The sequence below is a fragment of the Centruroides sculpturatus genome, unplaced genomic scaffold, assembly GCF_000671375.1.
Source record: "Centruroides sculpturatus isolate CEXI.00-Female unplaced genomic scaffold, Cexi_2.0 scaffold245, whole genome shotgun sequence".
NCBI lineage: Eukaryota > Metazoa > Arthropoda > Arachnida > Scorpiones > Buthidae > Centruroides > Centruroides sculpturatus.
In genome coordinates, this window is record NW_019384465.1 from 20,463 (window position 1) to 38,459 (window position 17,997).

General features: G+C 27.8%; 1 protein-coding gene across 4 annotated transcripts in view; it reads left to right on the forward strand.

The window, feature by feature from the left end:
* The first annotated feature begins 3,079 nt into the window (after positions 1-3,079).
* The window catches only part of LOC111621010 (low-density lipoprotein receptor-related protein 4-like), a 121,620-nt gene continuing 106,702 nt past the window's right edge, over positions 3,080-17,997 (forward strand). For all 4 annotated transcript variants that reach the window (XM_023363044.1, XM_023363046.1, XM_023363045.1 and 1 more), the window contains exon 1: positions 3,080-3,200. In XM_023363044.1, the coding sequence (XP_023218812.1) occupies positions 3,128-3,200 (73 nt within the window). In that variant the 5' untranslated portion in view covers positions 3,080-3,127. The remainder of the gene's footprint in view (positions 3,201-17,997) is intronic.

A 17,997-nucleotide genomic window follows, 5' to 3' on the forward strand; every position in this document is an offset into this window, starting at 1 on the left:
CTGAGAACAGAATGCCAAGCCACGATCTGGCCACGTGAATAAGTTGAAGTTACATCCTTCTAACAGGAAAAGTAACTTTCGTTATCATGGAATTATAACAAAACCTGCCAATTCAATATAAATGGAAAAAAATATTATATGGAATTCAACGAAAATGAAAATTCGCTTGATAATTCAACTACGCTTGTTGGAGAACAATAAAAACACTACACTCAACAAACCACCAATAAAACTCAACTGCCTAACCTATAACCAAAGTCTCCTTTTAATTTGTTTTTAAAAAAAAGCGCTTGACAAACTTGCCCCGGTCTCCCCTATATATATATATGTTCGATACATTTATTGTTTATGATAAATAATAATTTATGGTTTTTTATTCGCAAGAAATCTATAGTTTGCAGTAATTATTTTTCTTTGTATATGTATTTTGTAATCAGGCTTAGATTGAGGGAGACCTGCAGAGCAATTTGGCCAATGCTCCAAATAAAAATAGTAACGTTCTATATAAAATTCTTTTATGTAAAAAGCCTGATATAAATGAAAATTTTTTCGAGAAAGAGTAAATACACATATATACAAATTTATTTTTAATATTTTAATTAATTTGTAATTTTGTGCATTTTAATTTGTAATTAAAAATATACAAATAAATATCTATTTTATTTGTATATTTTTGTGGTTTTCAAAGGAAGTGCCTCATATGTCACTTATTGAGAAATACTGTACGTCATTTCTCTCAATCCCTATTATTGATAAATGTATATACATATGGGGGTGGAAAAGCAGGTATACAGTTGTAAATTTGAGAAATACAGATGTTTGAGATTATTATTATTCTTTATTACTTCGTATTCCTGATTTAATTTATGCATGAAAATTAAGTTTTTTCCCCTACCTGTTTCTTCCTGTAAATCTACTTTTGCATCCCTTGTATAATGATTGCGTGGTTATTAAATTGAAAAATAACTTATTTATTTCCCAATTTCAAATAAATTCGATTTATATTTGATTTTTTAATTGTGTTTTTACCTTTTGTAAATCATTATACATTAGATAATTGATATTTTTTTCCTCTGTTAAGGGTGATACATTTAATAATATCAAGATCAATAAATGTTCTTGATATCACTTTAGTGTAAATTTTAATAATGAATGTTGACATATTTGTGTATTTTAAGTATAAATTTGTGATTTTGTATTGAATAAAATAAAATTTCGGGGAAATTTCCCTATTGATTTTGTGCATTTTAAGTATAAATTTGTGATTTTGTATTGAATAAAATAAAATTTCGGGGAAATTTCCCTATTGATTTTGTGCATTTTAAGTATAAATTTGTGATTTTGTATTGAATAAAATAAAATTTCGGGGAAATTTCCCTATTGATTTTGTGCATTTTAAGTATAAATTTGTGATTTTGTATTGAATAAAATAAAATTTCGGGGAAATTTCCCTATTGATTTTGTGCATTTTAAGTATAAATTTGTGATTTTGTATTGAATAAAATAAAATTTCGGGGAAATTTCCCTATTGATTTTGTGCATTTTAAGTATAAATTTGTGATTTTGTATTGAATAAAATAAAATTTCGGGGAAATTTCCCTATTGATTTTGTGCATTTTAAGTATAAATTTGTGATTTTGTATTGAATAAAATAAAATTTCGGGGAAATTTCCCTATTGATTTTGTGCATTTTAAGTATAAATTTGTGATTTTGTATTGAATAAAATAAAATTTCGGGGAAATTTCCCTATTGATTTTGTGCATTTTAAGTATAAATTTGTGATTTTGTATTGAATAAAATAAAATTTCGGGGAAATTTCCCTATTGATTTTGTGCATTTTAAGTATAAATTTGTGATTTTGTATTGAATAAAATAAAATTTCGGGGAAATTTCCCTATTGATTTTGTGCATTTTAAGTATAAATTTGTGATTTTGTATTGAATAAAATAAAATTTCGGGGAAATTTCCCTATTGATTTTGTGCATTTTAAGTATAAATTTGTGATTTTGTATTGAATAAAATAAAATTTCGGGGAAATTTCCCTATTGATTTTGTGCATTTTAAGTATAAATTTGTGATTTTGTATTGAATAAAATAAAATTTCGGGGAAATTTCCCTATTGATTTTGTGCATTTTAAGTATAAATTTGTGATTTTGTATTGAATAAAATAAAATTTCGGGGAAATTTCCCTATTGATTTTGTGCATTTTAAGTATAAATTTGTGATTTTGTATTGAATAAAATAAAATTTCGGGGAAATTTCCCTATTGATTTTGTGCATTTTAAGTATAAATTTGTGATTTTGTATTGAATAAAATAAAATTTCGGGGAAATTTCCCTATTGATTTTGTGCATTTTAAGTATAAATTTGTGATTTTGTATTGAATAAAATAAAATTTCGGGGAAATTTCCCTATTGATTTTGTGCATTTTAAGTATAAATTTGTGATTTTGTATTGAATAAAATAAAATTTCGGGGAAATTTCCCTATTGATTTTGTGCATTTTAAGTATAAATTTGTGATTTTGTATTGAATAAAATAAAATTTCGGGGAAATTTCCCTATTGATTTTGTAAAACAATCGATAATACACAAACTATGGCGAAATCAATGTCACGCTTCATATATAACATAATAATACATCATAACTGAATTAAAATATAATAAGAAGCATAACTTACTTTTAAAAATGACTAAAAGCGCGAAAAACTTATAAAAATTTAAAGTGAAATAAGCAGACGATCTTTGTTCATCTTCCCATCAAAGCCCACCATTACACGACACTAGCGCCATCTGCCAATTTCCAACGAATAATAATGCAATCTACCCTAACCAGTATCTCTGTTACGAGAAATATGATTGGATTACAATAGAAGTATCTTAAAACGAAATTTTACTTATAATTAAAAATTTTTCGCGGATTATTTTGTAAATATCGAATAGTAATAATATTTCGTTAAAAATAATTGAATTCGTTTTTATTTCGATCGATGTTTTTGAAAGGGGCGATCTTATTGGTCGGAGGAAATTATCCCGGATAAGTCAGGGATGAGAGGAGTAACATTGATAATGTCGGGATGCGAGAGTGTAGATTGAATAGGGAAGGGAGAATGTCGAGTTGTTCTTGATGTATCTCGAGATGTGTCCGCTTAAAGTTGCTGTGCTGATAAATACAGCTTATTTGATACTCGGGTTACAAAGTAAGTTTCCTTTATTTATTAATTTCATAAAAGAATTCTTTAAAATTATATTTATTAAAATTATTTTATCCCGATTAAAATATATATAACAGACTTTTTATAAGGGAAATATGTTCCGGTTAGAGTTTAATTTTATTTTATTATATTAATTTATTTTAATTAAGAATAAACGCAAAATTTTATTTAATTGTAAAAATCTAAGCAATTTTCTATTCAGTTTAAAGTGATTTAAATTAAATTTAAAAGTAAATATTATTTTAAAAAATTTTTATTACTATAAATTCTATTAAATTAATATTTTTTTTCTTAAAAATTTATAAATAAATCCTTAATTTTTAACGAATTTTTTAACATCGGCAACTTTTCCCTCAATTTTTTAAATGTTTTAATAAATAAATTATAAACTTAAACATATTTTATGTAAGAANACTTTAAAAATATAATTTGTAATTATAATAAATATATTAATTACAATTTAATTTAAAATTCAATATAACTGAATATATATCATTATAGAGTTATAATTTATTAAAGAAGTAATCCTTTCTAATTTTATGGCTTATACTTTTGATATGTTTATAACTAAAGAAATATATATTAAAGTGTTAAATTATTTATTCATGTGTTATTAAATTGTTAAAATTTTAAAATATAAATATAATAAAATCATCATACAAAATTGTGTTTAGAAATTAACTGATAATAGTTCATTAATTAGGCTTTTGCATTAACTGAAAGTAGATTTAATGAAGTTAATTGCAATGATCATCATTGATGATGTAGTCTAAATGTAGAAAAATAGTCAGATTTAGTTTTAATAATTATTAAATATGGTAAACTAACTTATGGAGAGTTTTTATGTTATTTTTTTTAGATAATTTATAAATTTCTAACTCAAGTGATCACTCTATATTTTGTATACAATTAACAGGATAGGAGGGATGTAATTTGAGGGTGGGATGTTAAAAATATTGCCAATTTTTATCAATTTCTATTTAAATAATTAGGCTAAACTTAATTAGTTACATTTTGACTTTCTTTTGTATTAATGATCCTTTATCATTGAAAAAATCAAGATTTTCTTTAGATAATTTCACTTTTAAGAAGTGTTGAGGAACACTCTTACTTACTCTTGAACTTTTTTTTATTTATTGTAATTTTTAGTATAACGGATGCTGTATTTTATCCTAATATTTCCTGAGGGTTTATAGTTTGCCTAAAGTTTAGAATCCTTATTACATCATAATCTGCGGCATAGTATAAAGAGATTTTCAGAAATGTGTGGCACGTGGATCGAAGATAAACAACGTTATGTTTGTGGCAGCTAGACCATTAGTCATATCCCACTAACATGCAATTAACCTAGAATATCTTATGCTGCATTGAACAGAATTCCAACTCTTAACAAATATACTATTGGGATTAAGTTGTTCTCCCTTTAGACAACGGTCCGAAACTAAATAATCAGATCAATTTATTTTAAAACGCTTACTCATATCGATCTTGACCATCTTATCTAAAATTAGATTTAAAAAAGAGTAGCTATCGAAGGAACATTTTAACAAGTACCATTAAGCCCGTACATGGAGTTACGATAGGCTATAAAATAGGTAATCCTACATCATTATATTTACATTTAATTGATGAAAACAAAAAGAAGAAACATTTAAAAATATTAAAAAAGTAAAAGTAACTCGTGTAGAGCTTTTAAAATATATAATTTAAGTTAAAATCTTTAAAAGAAGTTACTTAAATATTCTCGGGGATGTTTCAAGTCGAACTAACGACAGAAAAATAAATTATATATTTTAAAATTAAGTTAAAAAGTCAATTTCTTAATAGATATGAATGGCTTTTTTATATACAGTAAAACCTGTTCAGAACGGAATCCTGCCAAACAGGTACCGTGCGAGTCCGGTTTATACAGGTTTTACTGTACTTTAAATAAATTTAATATCGTGAATGAACAAACTAGTCAAATTGATATCACGAGTTCTGATGTCCAATTTGAATCTATTAACACTTATTAAAATGAAACTTCATTAAAGTTTAACCTGATGAGGATCACGTAAATGAAGTGGAAATGTTTGTAGAGACAATTGTAACCTGCTTTCATTATTAATGCCAAAATTCACTTTAAAAATTAAGAATTTCAAGGCGAATAAAGTAACTTCTATCGTAAAATTCACATTTTTGGTTTCGATTTTCTTTATGCGTACGATTTTATATGTTGGCATTTTGTCTTAGCATTGAGTAGTTGAAGAAGTCTTTTGGGAATGAGCTCTCGTTGTGCATCACTGATGCTTTATGTAGAATAGAAATGAATATTATAAAATTTATTTGTGAATTTCGTTATATTAATTATCGGTTTCTCAGTGGTGCCTTGCAGCTTCGTGGGGCCCAGACAAATTTGAATTAGGGACCCCATGTACAGTACCGTGTTGATTTCAGATATTGTTCTTAGAGGGGATGTTTTTGGAAAATACTTTCTTATAATATATTTGAGGTCCTGTTGGTGGGGACTTCAGGCAATTACCCTTTTTACTCATAGGATAACGTTCCATTGCAGTTTCTTCTATCTGCTTAATGGGGTATTTATTATATTATTTTTTCAGATAAGGATTTGTGAGAATAAATCACGTTTAAAAAGAGAGATTTAGCCCGAAGTTTCTTTATTCTTATTTTTATTTTTCTGTTAGATCTTCGTATATATTGTGTACATTTTAAAAATGCATGAGACTTAACGAAACAGTAGCATATAAAATTCGAATATGCAAATATACTTTTCCATAAATAAATTTATTGAAACGATAAATAAAACTGACGTCTCATTCACTTTTAAAAACTAGATCAGAGGACACTTTAATTAATTAAATTCGAAAAACGTTATTATATCTTTTCAATTAATTTAAAAAAAAATCATTTAATGGTAAACAGTAATGACTATTCAAATTTCATTAAGTTTAACAATTATGTAAGTTCATTTTATTATAAAGAAAAAAAATCAATAATTAATAAATTTTCATGTTTTCTTTTTGTATTTTCTTTCATTAATATTTTTAAAAGCCGGCATTAAAGATGAATAACGCATCGAATTACAGTAAAATACGTTTAAAGTCCATCTGCTCCGTCTACTATTGAATCTGTCTTAATATTTGTTTAAAAGCAAAGTAAAAAAATTTAAAAAGACTAAATTAAAAACAGAATTAAAAAAAATAATTTTACAATCTTTTCTTAAATTGAATTACAGTAAAACCTGTCGAAAATGGAACCTTTATAAAACAGAAACCTGCCTAAACCAGAAAAATTCTTAAGAATGTAGTAATTTTTTGTGTTAAAAAAAACACCTGCCCAAAACGGAAAATATTCGGTCCCGTACGAGTCCGGTTTACACAAGTTTCACTGTATATATATGTATATTGTATATATGAAATTGTAGTGTAGCATTAGGAATATCTGTTTAAAAATTCAAAGGTTATGACTATAACTATGGGCATCCACAGAAGGGGACATTCTTACTCGATCCCTCCCTGGGATCGAGTAAAAATTTATTATTCAAATTATGATCGTAAAAATGATTGAAATACTTAACCTTACACTCTGAAACCATGGGATGCTTTGATGTAATACTGCACTCTATAATCTACGTGTGGAAAAAATCCCCGAAAAGTAAATAATTAAATAGAAATTTATTAATGTAATTTTCTTCAAACTGCGCTCCCCCATGGAAAATTTTTGTGGCCTCAAGTATAAAAATGTATCAAGCATAGTAACAGTATACTGTATATGCTATCATTAGCTGTAAGGAATATCTTAAACTAAATACATATATATTTAATTTGCAATAAATTATGTTAAATAATATAATTTTTAAGAAAATAATTCAAAAATAGTTATAAAAAGTAATTTATTCTATAATCTGGATCAAGTATTAAAGTAGAACGGCAGGAAATCTAACAATTTTTGAAATCTTTTCTTAATAAATATTATATTAAACATATTTTAAAATGCAGAAATTTGTTTACTTTATTTTCTTTAAATATTAAAATCTTTTCCTGTATTATTCGATTTTATATATTTATTTAATTTCATGAAATTAAAGAATTGTAAACGGTATGAAAGTAGTAATAATTTGAATATGTTGAAATTAAATTTAATATATAATCTATGCTTATTATTAATATTTATATTATTACCTGTTTAATCATTCCTTTAATTATAATTANATGGTTCTATTTAATATTCAGTCATAGCTTAAAACATACTATTATATAGATATATATTAATACTCCATTGATTAACATTCGGTATGATTGTTAATTAAGTTTATTTACATATATTTATAATAGTTTATTTAAAAAAACCGTAATTATTTTATATTTTTATGAATATGTAAATTATTTTTCAGTTTTTTTTATTTTGATATTATCAAAGAATTTAAAAGAATTAGAGAAAGAGGTGATATGGAACCTCTGTAGGCCTCTATCTTCCTCAAAAGGCATAAATATATATGAATAACACCAATAAAACAAATAAAGGCAGATTTTTTTCATCACTTATGAAAATTTCGTTATGATTTTTATATAATGGACTAAATTTTGGTCCTTATAAAAGAATTTAGACAAAGATTGAGATCCAGATAAAGAGCCAAATGATTCTACTTTCCCTTTTGTCTAGATCTGAAAACAATTAAAAACGGGTTAAAACTAATTCCAGATGTAAATTTATTACTAAAATTTGTGTGTTTTTGTTTACGAATCTATTAAAGATTTAAATTTAGAGAAGATTAAGTAAAAATTATTGATTAATTAATCTAACATACAAACACCAAATTCGAGTATGAAATTAAAATAGTAAATTTGACAGGAGGATGATCGAGACCGATAAAAAGTCATCTTTTCGCTCCGGGGGATCCCGATTAGAATCTAGTCGGATCCTTAGAAATCTTCACAGATGATATCTTTTCGGTTAAGTAAAACCTATTCTTTCCGCACTGGGGTCCTGTTTTCATTCCTATTATGGGTTCTGTCAGGCCCATAATGGGATGCCATTACGAACCCATAATGGAAATGAAAACAGTCTTCAGTGCTTACAGGACAGAATGAATTTTTTCCACTCTTTTCCTCTCCTTGGACATTAAGAGCCTTTTTCATTTAACCGTATCCATTGCGGGTAGTGAGGGTCAGAGCCTAGAATATTCGGGAGTACAATCCAAAAAATTTTTGAGTTATGGACATAAAAAATTGTATAAATGTTAAATTAAATTTATAAAATTTTGTGGCATGAGAATAAAAAATTTATAATTAAAAAAAATGTCGGGTTTTTAATATTGATTTAAGTTTTATGTAGAATAATTCTTTCAGTTTTCTTTCAAATAAATTTCTTTTTTTTCTTCAAAGTAAACATTTTCGGTTTATTTTAAAATGAATGGACTTGTTTTACATCTTTATTAAATTTTAACTAAAATAATATAATATTTATGAAGAAAATCTTTGGATTTTTTTAAATAGATGTTAAGAAATTTTAGCCGTAAGCAGATTATTCAAATTTAAATAATTTGAATAAAATCTTAAATTTAATTTTAATTATTCTATAATCAACATTTTAAAACGATTATTTAATTGGATTTTATTTTATTGTAGAGATAATTTAATAAAAGTTTAAATGAAATAAAATATAATTGCGGATTATTTAAAGAATTCTGTTAATTCTTCACTATTAAAAATATTTATAAAAATGATTTAAAATAATCAATTTTCTTTCCAATGTTTTCAAAATTTAACAGGAACTTCTACATCATTTCTCCTAAGTTTCTATACAAAATGTAATGCGAGATCTACAAAAGTATCCTTTGTTGGACCCGTAAAACTACACTAAAATTTTCATTTCCACATGAAACATTTTCCGATTTATTCATCGAATACGTCTGACACAAAGGACGGACAAAGCGCTACATAAGCTCTTTTCTTTTAAAGTTCTAAAAGTAATTTTATCCTTTACTTAATATTTAAAACTTTAACTTTTCAATATGCTGAATAAAAAGCGTATGGAATTGAATTAATAGAGAAATGAAAACTTTTAACCATACTTTAATTCAGGGATTCCCAATGGGATCGATATAGACCCATGGAGCTCAATTAAATTTTGAAAAGGTTCATGGAGCTTAAGTAGAGTCAATGAAATTTTGAAAGGGTTTTATAGAACTCAACGTGGGCAATGGTATTTTGAAAGGATTCCACGAAGCTCAAGGTTAGTGGAATTTTTGAAAGGATTCCATGGAACTAAAAATTTTGAAAAGAGCTCCACAGAACTCACGGTCAATGACTTTTTGAAAGGGTTCCACGGACTCTAAGAGAGTCAATTAAATTTTAAAAGGGGTCAAATGGAACTCAAAGGGTCAACTGGGGTATAAAAAATCAGATTATTATGAGAATTTCAGTTAAGTTTCAAATGAGAATAATAACCATCACGTGAGAAATTTATTAACTGATATAATAATTTTCTTGATACATTACGCAAAATCTTGGGAAATAAAATAAAAATTTTAAGGGGGTCGATTGAAAAGCATATTTTTTATTTGGTAGGATCAATGCAAGAAAAGAATGGGAACTGCTACTTTAATTAATTGTACTTTATTACGCCCCATCCTCATCTTTTGCGTGAGATTCAGATGCAAAAGCAATAATTTTAATTCTGATTCTCGATAACTTTGATGCAATATTTAAAAAGTTTTTATGCTTCCACTGCATAATATATGTTAAAGTCATTCCCCGATGGTTCTATTTAATATTCAGTCATAGCTTAAAACATTATTATGTTGAAAAAAAAAAAATAGATTGATACTGTAATTTAGGAAGAAATATAATTGACAATTTTTATTTTTATTGTTTAATACTTTCAAAATCCTATTAAATATTCAATAGCGTTTTCATGTACCGCATTTCCTTCAAAAAAATTAGAATTTAAAATGCCAAGATATAGCTTAATTGTATAATGTAATTGTAATTATTTAAATATAATTCTTTGTTTTAAATGTTAATAAAAAATAAATAAAATTAACATTAGAAACTTGTTTCGAATATTTTATTAGCATAAAATCGTGTTTAAAAAAATTTTAGATTAAAAAAAAAACATTTCTTTCGAAGGTTTTGTTTTCGATTTAAGCAATAATTAAAGATTTTTCTCACAAAAGCTATGCATTTGATGATATAATTTAACCTTTTCTTTCTTACATCCTTTTAATTAAATTCTCAAATTAGAAAACTATTAATTTCTACAATTTTTATACTCTAAATTAATTTAAATTGAATAAATATGCTGGTTCTTCTCATTATTCCAGTATTATTTTTGCCTTACGCTCTCAAAAACTGATTAATGTAGTGTTGAAATTAAAAAGAAAATACTTAAATAATTAATATTTTCTGTTTTATAAATTGTAATACAGTAAAACCTGTTCAAAACGGAACCTAAATAAAACAGAAACCTGCTTGAACGGGAAATACTCTTAGGAACGGAGCGATTTTCTACGTTAAAAAAAACACTGTTTAAAACGGATACATAAAATACTTTCCGTGCTATTCCGGCTTACGCAGGTTCTACAGTATATAATACTATTTTTAGATAGAATTGTTGTATTAAAGAAAATTCCCTTAATTCTAATTTTTAATCTCTCAATTTTCTCACGCTTGATTATTCTTTACACTCTTTTTTATATAAGAAAATAAAAAGAAGCAAGACTAAGAAAGCTACTTCCATTAAATTTTACTCAATAACTGAACTGTTCCCATTATAAGAAGCAATTGGATAGACTTCATAGTTTCTTTTCGATCAAATCGACTAGCACTGGGACTTTCCACTAGCTCTAACGACTCTACTAACGTTATACAAAAGGATATAATCTTTTCGTATTTTGCCGGCTTAAAACGTATCAGTTAAATGAAATTTATAATTTAAAAATTTGTTTTACGTATTCTATAACTAAATTTTAAGTTTCATTGCGATGAGATGACCTTATAAAATGATATTTTATAAACAGGAACAGAGAAAGGCATGTTACAAATGTATGGCAAGTTACAATCTATGAAAATCATTGAAATATGTGAATAAATGAAATTTTTCATCACTATCAATAGAAATTTTTAATTTATATCTCTTTCATTTTATGTTTTTTTTTTATTTATTTTTTAATAAATAAAGCTAAATTTTGAAGTCTCACTGTCAGGAGACAAGCCAAATGATCATACTATCCCTATTTAAATATACATCATTTTAAGCTATTACTCAAGAAGATAATTTCATGGCTTCAATCACGCTAAAAATTAACTTAAAAAACACCAAAATTTAAATAAAATACATAATTTTTCTGTTATTACATAGGCCCTTCTTCTACGGCTGGATTAATAGTTGCTCTCTTGTGCCCAGCCATAGCAAATGACTGGGCACAGGAGAGCAACACAGAAATTTTTCATTGCCAGATTTACCATGAACCAAATGGTGCAGATGAATCAGAACCCACAAAAAAGGACCCCTAAAATTAATAAAATATTAAGATATTTGCCGGCATATATGACTCACTTTTACTTTTAAACGTATCAAAAATGTTTTATTATGGCTTATATTTCTAATCAAATATATAGTATATGGAGTACCAAAATCTGTTAAGTATTTAGAGCCTCTAAATCCCTCCCTATCCTTACTATTATTTACATTTTTTTTTAGTCTAATGCGTATTAAATTATGAAAAATTTCAACGATAAATACACCGTAAAAATTCCCAACACAAGATTTAAATTCGATAAGTTAAATATTTATATAATAATTTTGAAAATTATGGAATGAAAAAAAAAAGATGAATGCATTAAAAACTAACTATGATTTATAATAAGCGGAAACGACACTCTAATATCCGTACAGATAAATTATCCGTGAATGTCCTTTCAGTGACGTAAGTTGTCATATGACAGATTGCATCGTGGATCAAGAGATAAAAGTACTTCTCAACTGCCTAACTTTATCAGGCTTTGCTTCTCCACCAGGTCACACTCTAAATGTGAAGATGAATGAAAATTCAAGAAAACTGTTTATCTACGTGACAGAAAATAAATCTAACATAATATTAGTGGATAATACAAAAAAATTTTTTGATTACATTTTTAAGAAATAATGAGAAAAGTTTAAAGAAAAATTAAATTTATTATTCTGAGTAAATATTATCTAAATTTTAAGGACTGACGTGATTGAAGTAACGTAGAAAGTGTTGGTATGAAGAAGATACTTTCTAAAATTTTTATTTAATTTACTTCAATAATATATATATTTTTTCTTATCAGTAGAGATGAATCCGATATAGGATAATGCACGAACTAATTGTATAAAATGAAATTTAATTCTTAATTAATTAAATCCTGCAACTAGAATTATAACAGGCCCACTAGTGACCAAGCTGTTTTGTTCCCTAAACACTAGGAGTTCGGTGGTGGGTTTGCGCCTGGCCACGACGGACTGGCAACGTGAAATTTTCCGGGTCTGTAACGCCTGAACAGGGACCAGTTACCCTTAAAAAGGTACCCCCCCCTAGGCAGATCGCCCAAGTGTTGCATTGCCGTAACTTAATAAACAAACAAAGTAAAGAGGGAGGGCTTTTTATAATCAAGCTCATTATGAGTTCGTCCAGGCCCACAATGGGAGTAGCTAAGTGGCAAAAGGAGGGCCCGAAGTTTATTAGCCTTCAAAAATTTGAGTTTTATTCATTCGTATTCGATCCCAGATCCCCCAGAGCGATAGACTAAGGCCATACAGATTCTGTTACATAATTACTGTATTTTAAAACTTTTTGTCCTAATGGCGATTGCTTTGAGCATTATTTAAAACAAATATTTGTTAGATAAAGTTGTCAAATTGGTTTTATTAATTTTCAATGACTTACGAAAGTATTAGCTATCAATCTCTTTTAATTAAACGATAAAACTTCGAAATTTTTAATTATACTGTATTAGGTAGACAGACTGTAAAATCAATATTTAATTTTTAAACGCTTAAATGATTTGTTCCATTGTCTAGGTTTATTTATAAGAATTTATTAGTGTAGATCTTGAAACTACGCTAATGGAATGAAAAGATTACAATGATATGGTTTACTTCATTTTAAATAGATTTTGATTATAAAATACTTTTGTTGCCATCTCAATGAAGCAAAGTACAGTAGTGTCTCTCGTCCTATAATCTGACACTCCTCAGGGCAACGTACTATACTGTATATGAAATTTTGTAGCTTACACATGTATTGTTTTCTTTTTTTAATTTCCCACTTAAATCCTGTGCGTTTTGTCGAAAATCCCTGAAATTTTGCAGGTAGGTTTGTGTATCAGGAGCACTGATGCTACTAAATTTTGGAAGATTAAGCTCGAGGGGTTCTTTTTTTTTTTAACTCTTTCCGCCCTGTGGGCACTAACGAGGCCTCTTTTTAGTAAGCCCATTATGAATGCGGTCAGACCCACAATGGAACGACCGGGTTGTGAAGGACGGGATCCTGATATATCAGGACGGACCACCCTCGAAAAATTCCTGGGGATTTTCGGCGGTGGTCCGAAAAATGGCACCACACAAGTCTTTTTGCAGGGAAAGTTATACAATTCGTTATATTGATATAAATTAAATTTTGAATAGTTTTAAACAAAACTTGGATGAATAAAATGAAAATATAGTAAGCTTAAAAATTTTAAAATAATATATTATTAAGTTTTTTCAAGGCAGAATCAAATAAAGAATGAATGAGTAAGAATAATTAAACACGAGTTAGTATATTAGCGCGATTATACAGAGCTTTGACATCTTGATAAAGCTTTTACTTAGATTCGAGCGGGATCGACTGGTAAGTTGTGTATTCCCCAGATATTTTTGGCTAATGGGTTCAAAGGCTTTATCCTGGATGAAAAGACGCGACCTATCACATTTAGATTCAATACAAAATTTACAAATGCGGTAAGGTAAATGTTTCCTTTCTTGTTACCTAACTGCGAAATACATTAAATTTTATAAATAAAAATATACTCAAATAATATTATGAATACATAAAGCCATTTTTCTAGAATCAATATTATATTTATTTTAAGTGAAATTTTCTTGAAACATTTCGTTTTTCTTGCATAATATATTACAAGAATAATAAATTAATAAAAGTTTTGTACATTTAAATTACTTAAATTTTACTTAATTACATTAAATACAATTTTTCTTAACGTAATAAAGTATAATTAAATTTATTTTACTATAAATAATTTAAATTTTAATCAATTTTAAACTTAATTTGTATACATTTTAACCGAGTTTGAATAATTCAAATACAGTCGAACCTGCAACAACGGCCACCCCTAAACAGCGGCCATTTTTCTTTTTAAATATGCATACCATCTTCGAATAAAGGACATTTTTTTTTTTTATGTTTCCGTCCCTGGCCGTTATTCGCAGGTTTGATTATAAACACTTTTAATAAATATTTCTAGTTTTAAGTTTCAGTAATTATATTTAAAATAAGAAATATGTAAATATAATTTCGAAAATATTCTAAGCTTAGTTTCTGTAAATAAAATAATAAAAATGATTGATGTGGTTTTACTTAAAATTCCTAAATGTCAATCTCCGAATGGCTGAAGGGAATTTGTGAATTTTCTAAAGTAAGCACTGAATTGATTTTACAGTATTTGTAAAACTAAATGTCTGGCAGCTTTTTTAGATAATGAAATCTTTATCTGTTTACTAGACTCGTTCCTCTTTTAATATTTATATATATAGGCTATATATATACTTATTTTCATAGTAGCCTGCTTTTCTGTTGACAACTAGTCCTAGTCTGCATCTGAAAAAGTTGTTCGATGCATAAAAATGTAGAAAAATTGTGTATTTTTTAAAAAATATTTTTTCTTAATGTAAACGCTTGACAGCTAGATGTCCGAGCGGTTAAGGTGAAAGCCTTTCGCTCTGGAGGACTCGAGATCAAATCCGTATGGATCAAAAAACCCCAGGAATTTTTCGGGGAATGATCCGTCTGGTATGTCGGTTCCCCAGGCCTGGCAGAATCCATAATAGGCTTGTTAAGAAAAGGTCCTTTTAGTGCCAATGGGGCAGAAATAGCTTTTAAAATGTAAAATCGTGCCCCATACACACACTAACATTCATACATAAAGAAAAAAACCCCTATTTTTTATTATATTTCAAGATCTCGAGTTCAAAAATGTAAAACTCTTTGGGATGATTTTTTTGACCGTTTGCAATTCTTTCTCTCTGTTATGTATAACAGTCGGGAAAGTAAAAATTCTGTTTTTAACATTAAATTCAGAAAAATATTAATTTGATGTACTTACACCGTAAATTTCATTAAAATATATTCGTTTTAACTAAATTTAATTAGTGTTATTTATATTTTATCCATGCGAAACAGAAAAGCTGCTTGTTCATTTTTATTGCCGCATTTATTCAAACGACAACATATGAATAACAAGTTATTCGGTTGTTCACCTAGAGTTTACTTTCTTGAAAATATAAGTAAAGTATTTTGAAAATAGTAAACAAAGATGAAAATTGCTTCCTTAACACATGATATAAGCAGTAGATTTTAAACAAAATTTATCTAACAAGTAAAATTGTTCGATTTTTTTTCGATAGAAATTATGATATTTCTCCAATAATTTGGTTACATTAATATAAAATTTTTAACTATTTTATTCGCCGGTCTGTTTTATATAATAGATAGTTTGGCGATCGGTTTTGTGAACCCCTAAGATTTTTACATTTTTGGACTCGGGAGTCCTTGAAATATCCAGAAAAAATATATATATATTCAGAGTTTTCAGTGTGTATTAATGTATTATGTATGGAGAGCATCCTCTTTGAAGCTTAATAACTCCCGTGCCTTTTGTCTAAAATTTCTGAAATTTTGCAGGAAGATTTATGTATTAAGGGAGTTTATGCTATTAAATTTTGGTGCTTAAAGGTCAAGGGGTAGGGAGATACAGGGGGTCGTGTGTATCTTCAGTAGGGTTAGACTTAATGGTGATTTTACTTGTTATTAGCATTTACAATTTTTATAAAACCCATCTATACACTCAAAATTAAGCTTTTTGCGATTTTATAATAGTTAAAAATAGAAAACTTTTTAAAAATAAAATATCATAACAGATGGCGCTACCAAATGTTGCCGGGAAAAGTTAAGCAACTCGTTGCTGGATTTTTATACTAGGAATAGTCTGTTCTTGTCTCAGAATTTATTTTGTATATTAAAAAATTGTTTCCTCTAATATTATATGGCTTAAGACAATTTCAACTATGTAAATAAAAATTCTAAATAGATCGAAACTTGTATAATCCGTATTCTTACGGTATCGAATATTTTTTCCGGTTGGCACGTTCCCGGTTTGAACGGGGTGTTTTTAACACGAAAAATCACTGTGTTTATTAAAATTTTTCCCGTTTAGGTGGTTTTCCTTTTTCTTAAGGCTCCGCTTTAGACACGTTTTACTGCATTTAGTGTTCATGGGCCTTGGCAGATGGGGCAAACGGGGCAGTTGCCCTTTCCTGGAATAGAAAAAAAAATTCCATAAATTATAAACTAACAGTGATTTGAGATATGTAAGTTTACACTCTCGACTATGGGACGCTTCGTCCAGTGGCGCGTTATTTCATGGGAAAAAAGGACAATTGCCTGGTGCCCCCACCAACAGAGGGGCCCCAAACCAATCTTTTATAAGAAAATATTTTCCCACAAAAAAATTCCCCCGAAGAAAAACGTTTGAAGTCAACACCATAGGTGAGACACCTAATTCAAATTTGCCTGGATTCATAAAACTATAACGCGCTACTGGCTTTGTCTTTATTCATTCAATATTGTATTCTATGATCTACTTGTGAAAATATCTCAAAAAATAAATAATTAAATAAATGATGTAATTATTTGTTTTCAAGCTTTCTCCACATGGAAAATTTTCTGAGTAGTCCTTAGGTCAGACCCATTCATAATGGACAAAACTGAGACCCGTCATGTAATTCGTAGTGCGCTGGTGTACCGTGTCAAAGAATCAATCAATTTAACGAGTGTGTTAAATATAGCATCATTTTTACTTGGTGGTCATTTAGGGAAGCTGATTTCTTTCGGCCTAATAATATTCTCTATCGTCAGCTTTATAAAAATATCATTTTCGAAACTATTCTAATAAATGGTTTTTCTATGGAAGCAGAAGAAGGTGATCTTTAATTATGGACAAAATGTCTGGTTCGAGAAAACTATCAATTTTACCTTTCATATTGAATCGATAGTCTTGACACTGCATAATAGTTAATGCAATTCTAATTGCTAATTAATGCCTGTGATGAATAGATTTTCAATACCTGTGTGAAGAACAATTGAAATTTAGTTTAAGAAATCAAAAATTCTTTTTTAAACTAATTATAAAGTGTTAAAGAATATATTTTTAACTCTTTAACCTGCGAGCACCAAGAGCCTGTTTTTAGCAAGTTCATTATGGGTTCGGCCAAGCTCATCATGCCCCATTGTGAGCCAGGTCGAACCTTAATGGGCGTACCATAGGACAACCGTGTGGCAAGGGATGGGTCCCGACACATCCAGCGAAAATCTTTGGCGGTTTGCGATCCGTTCGGATTCAATCCCGGATCTCCCAGCGGGTGGTTACCATCTTAATCATCTTTAGTGATCAAATAGTTAGGATCTTCGATATTTCTAAAATAGTTTTAATTGATTTTTTTTACGTTTTCTTGAATTCTAAACAATAAGACCGATTTTCAATAA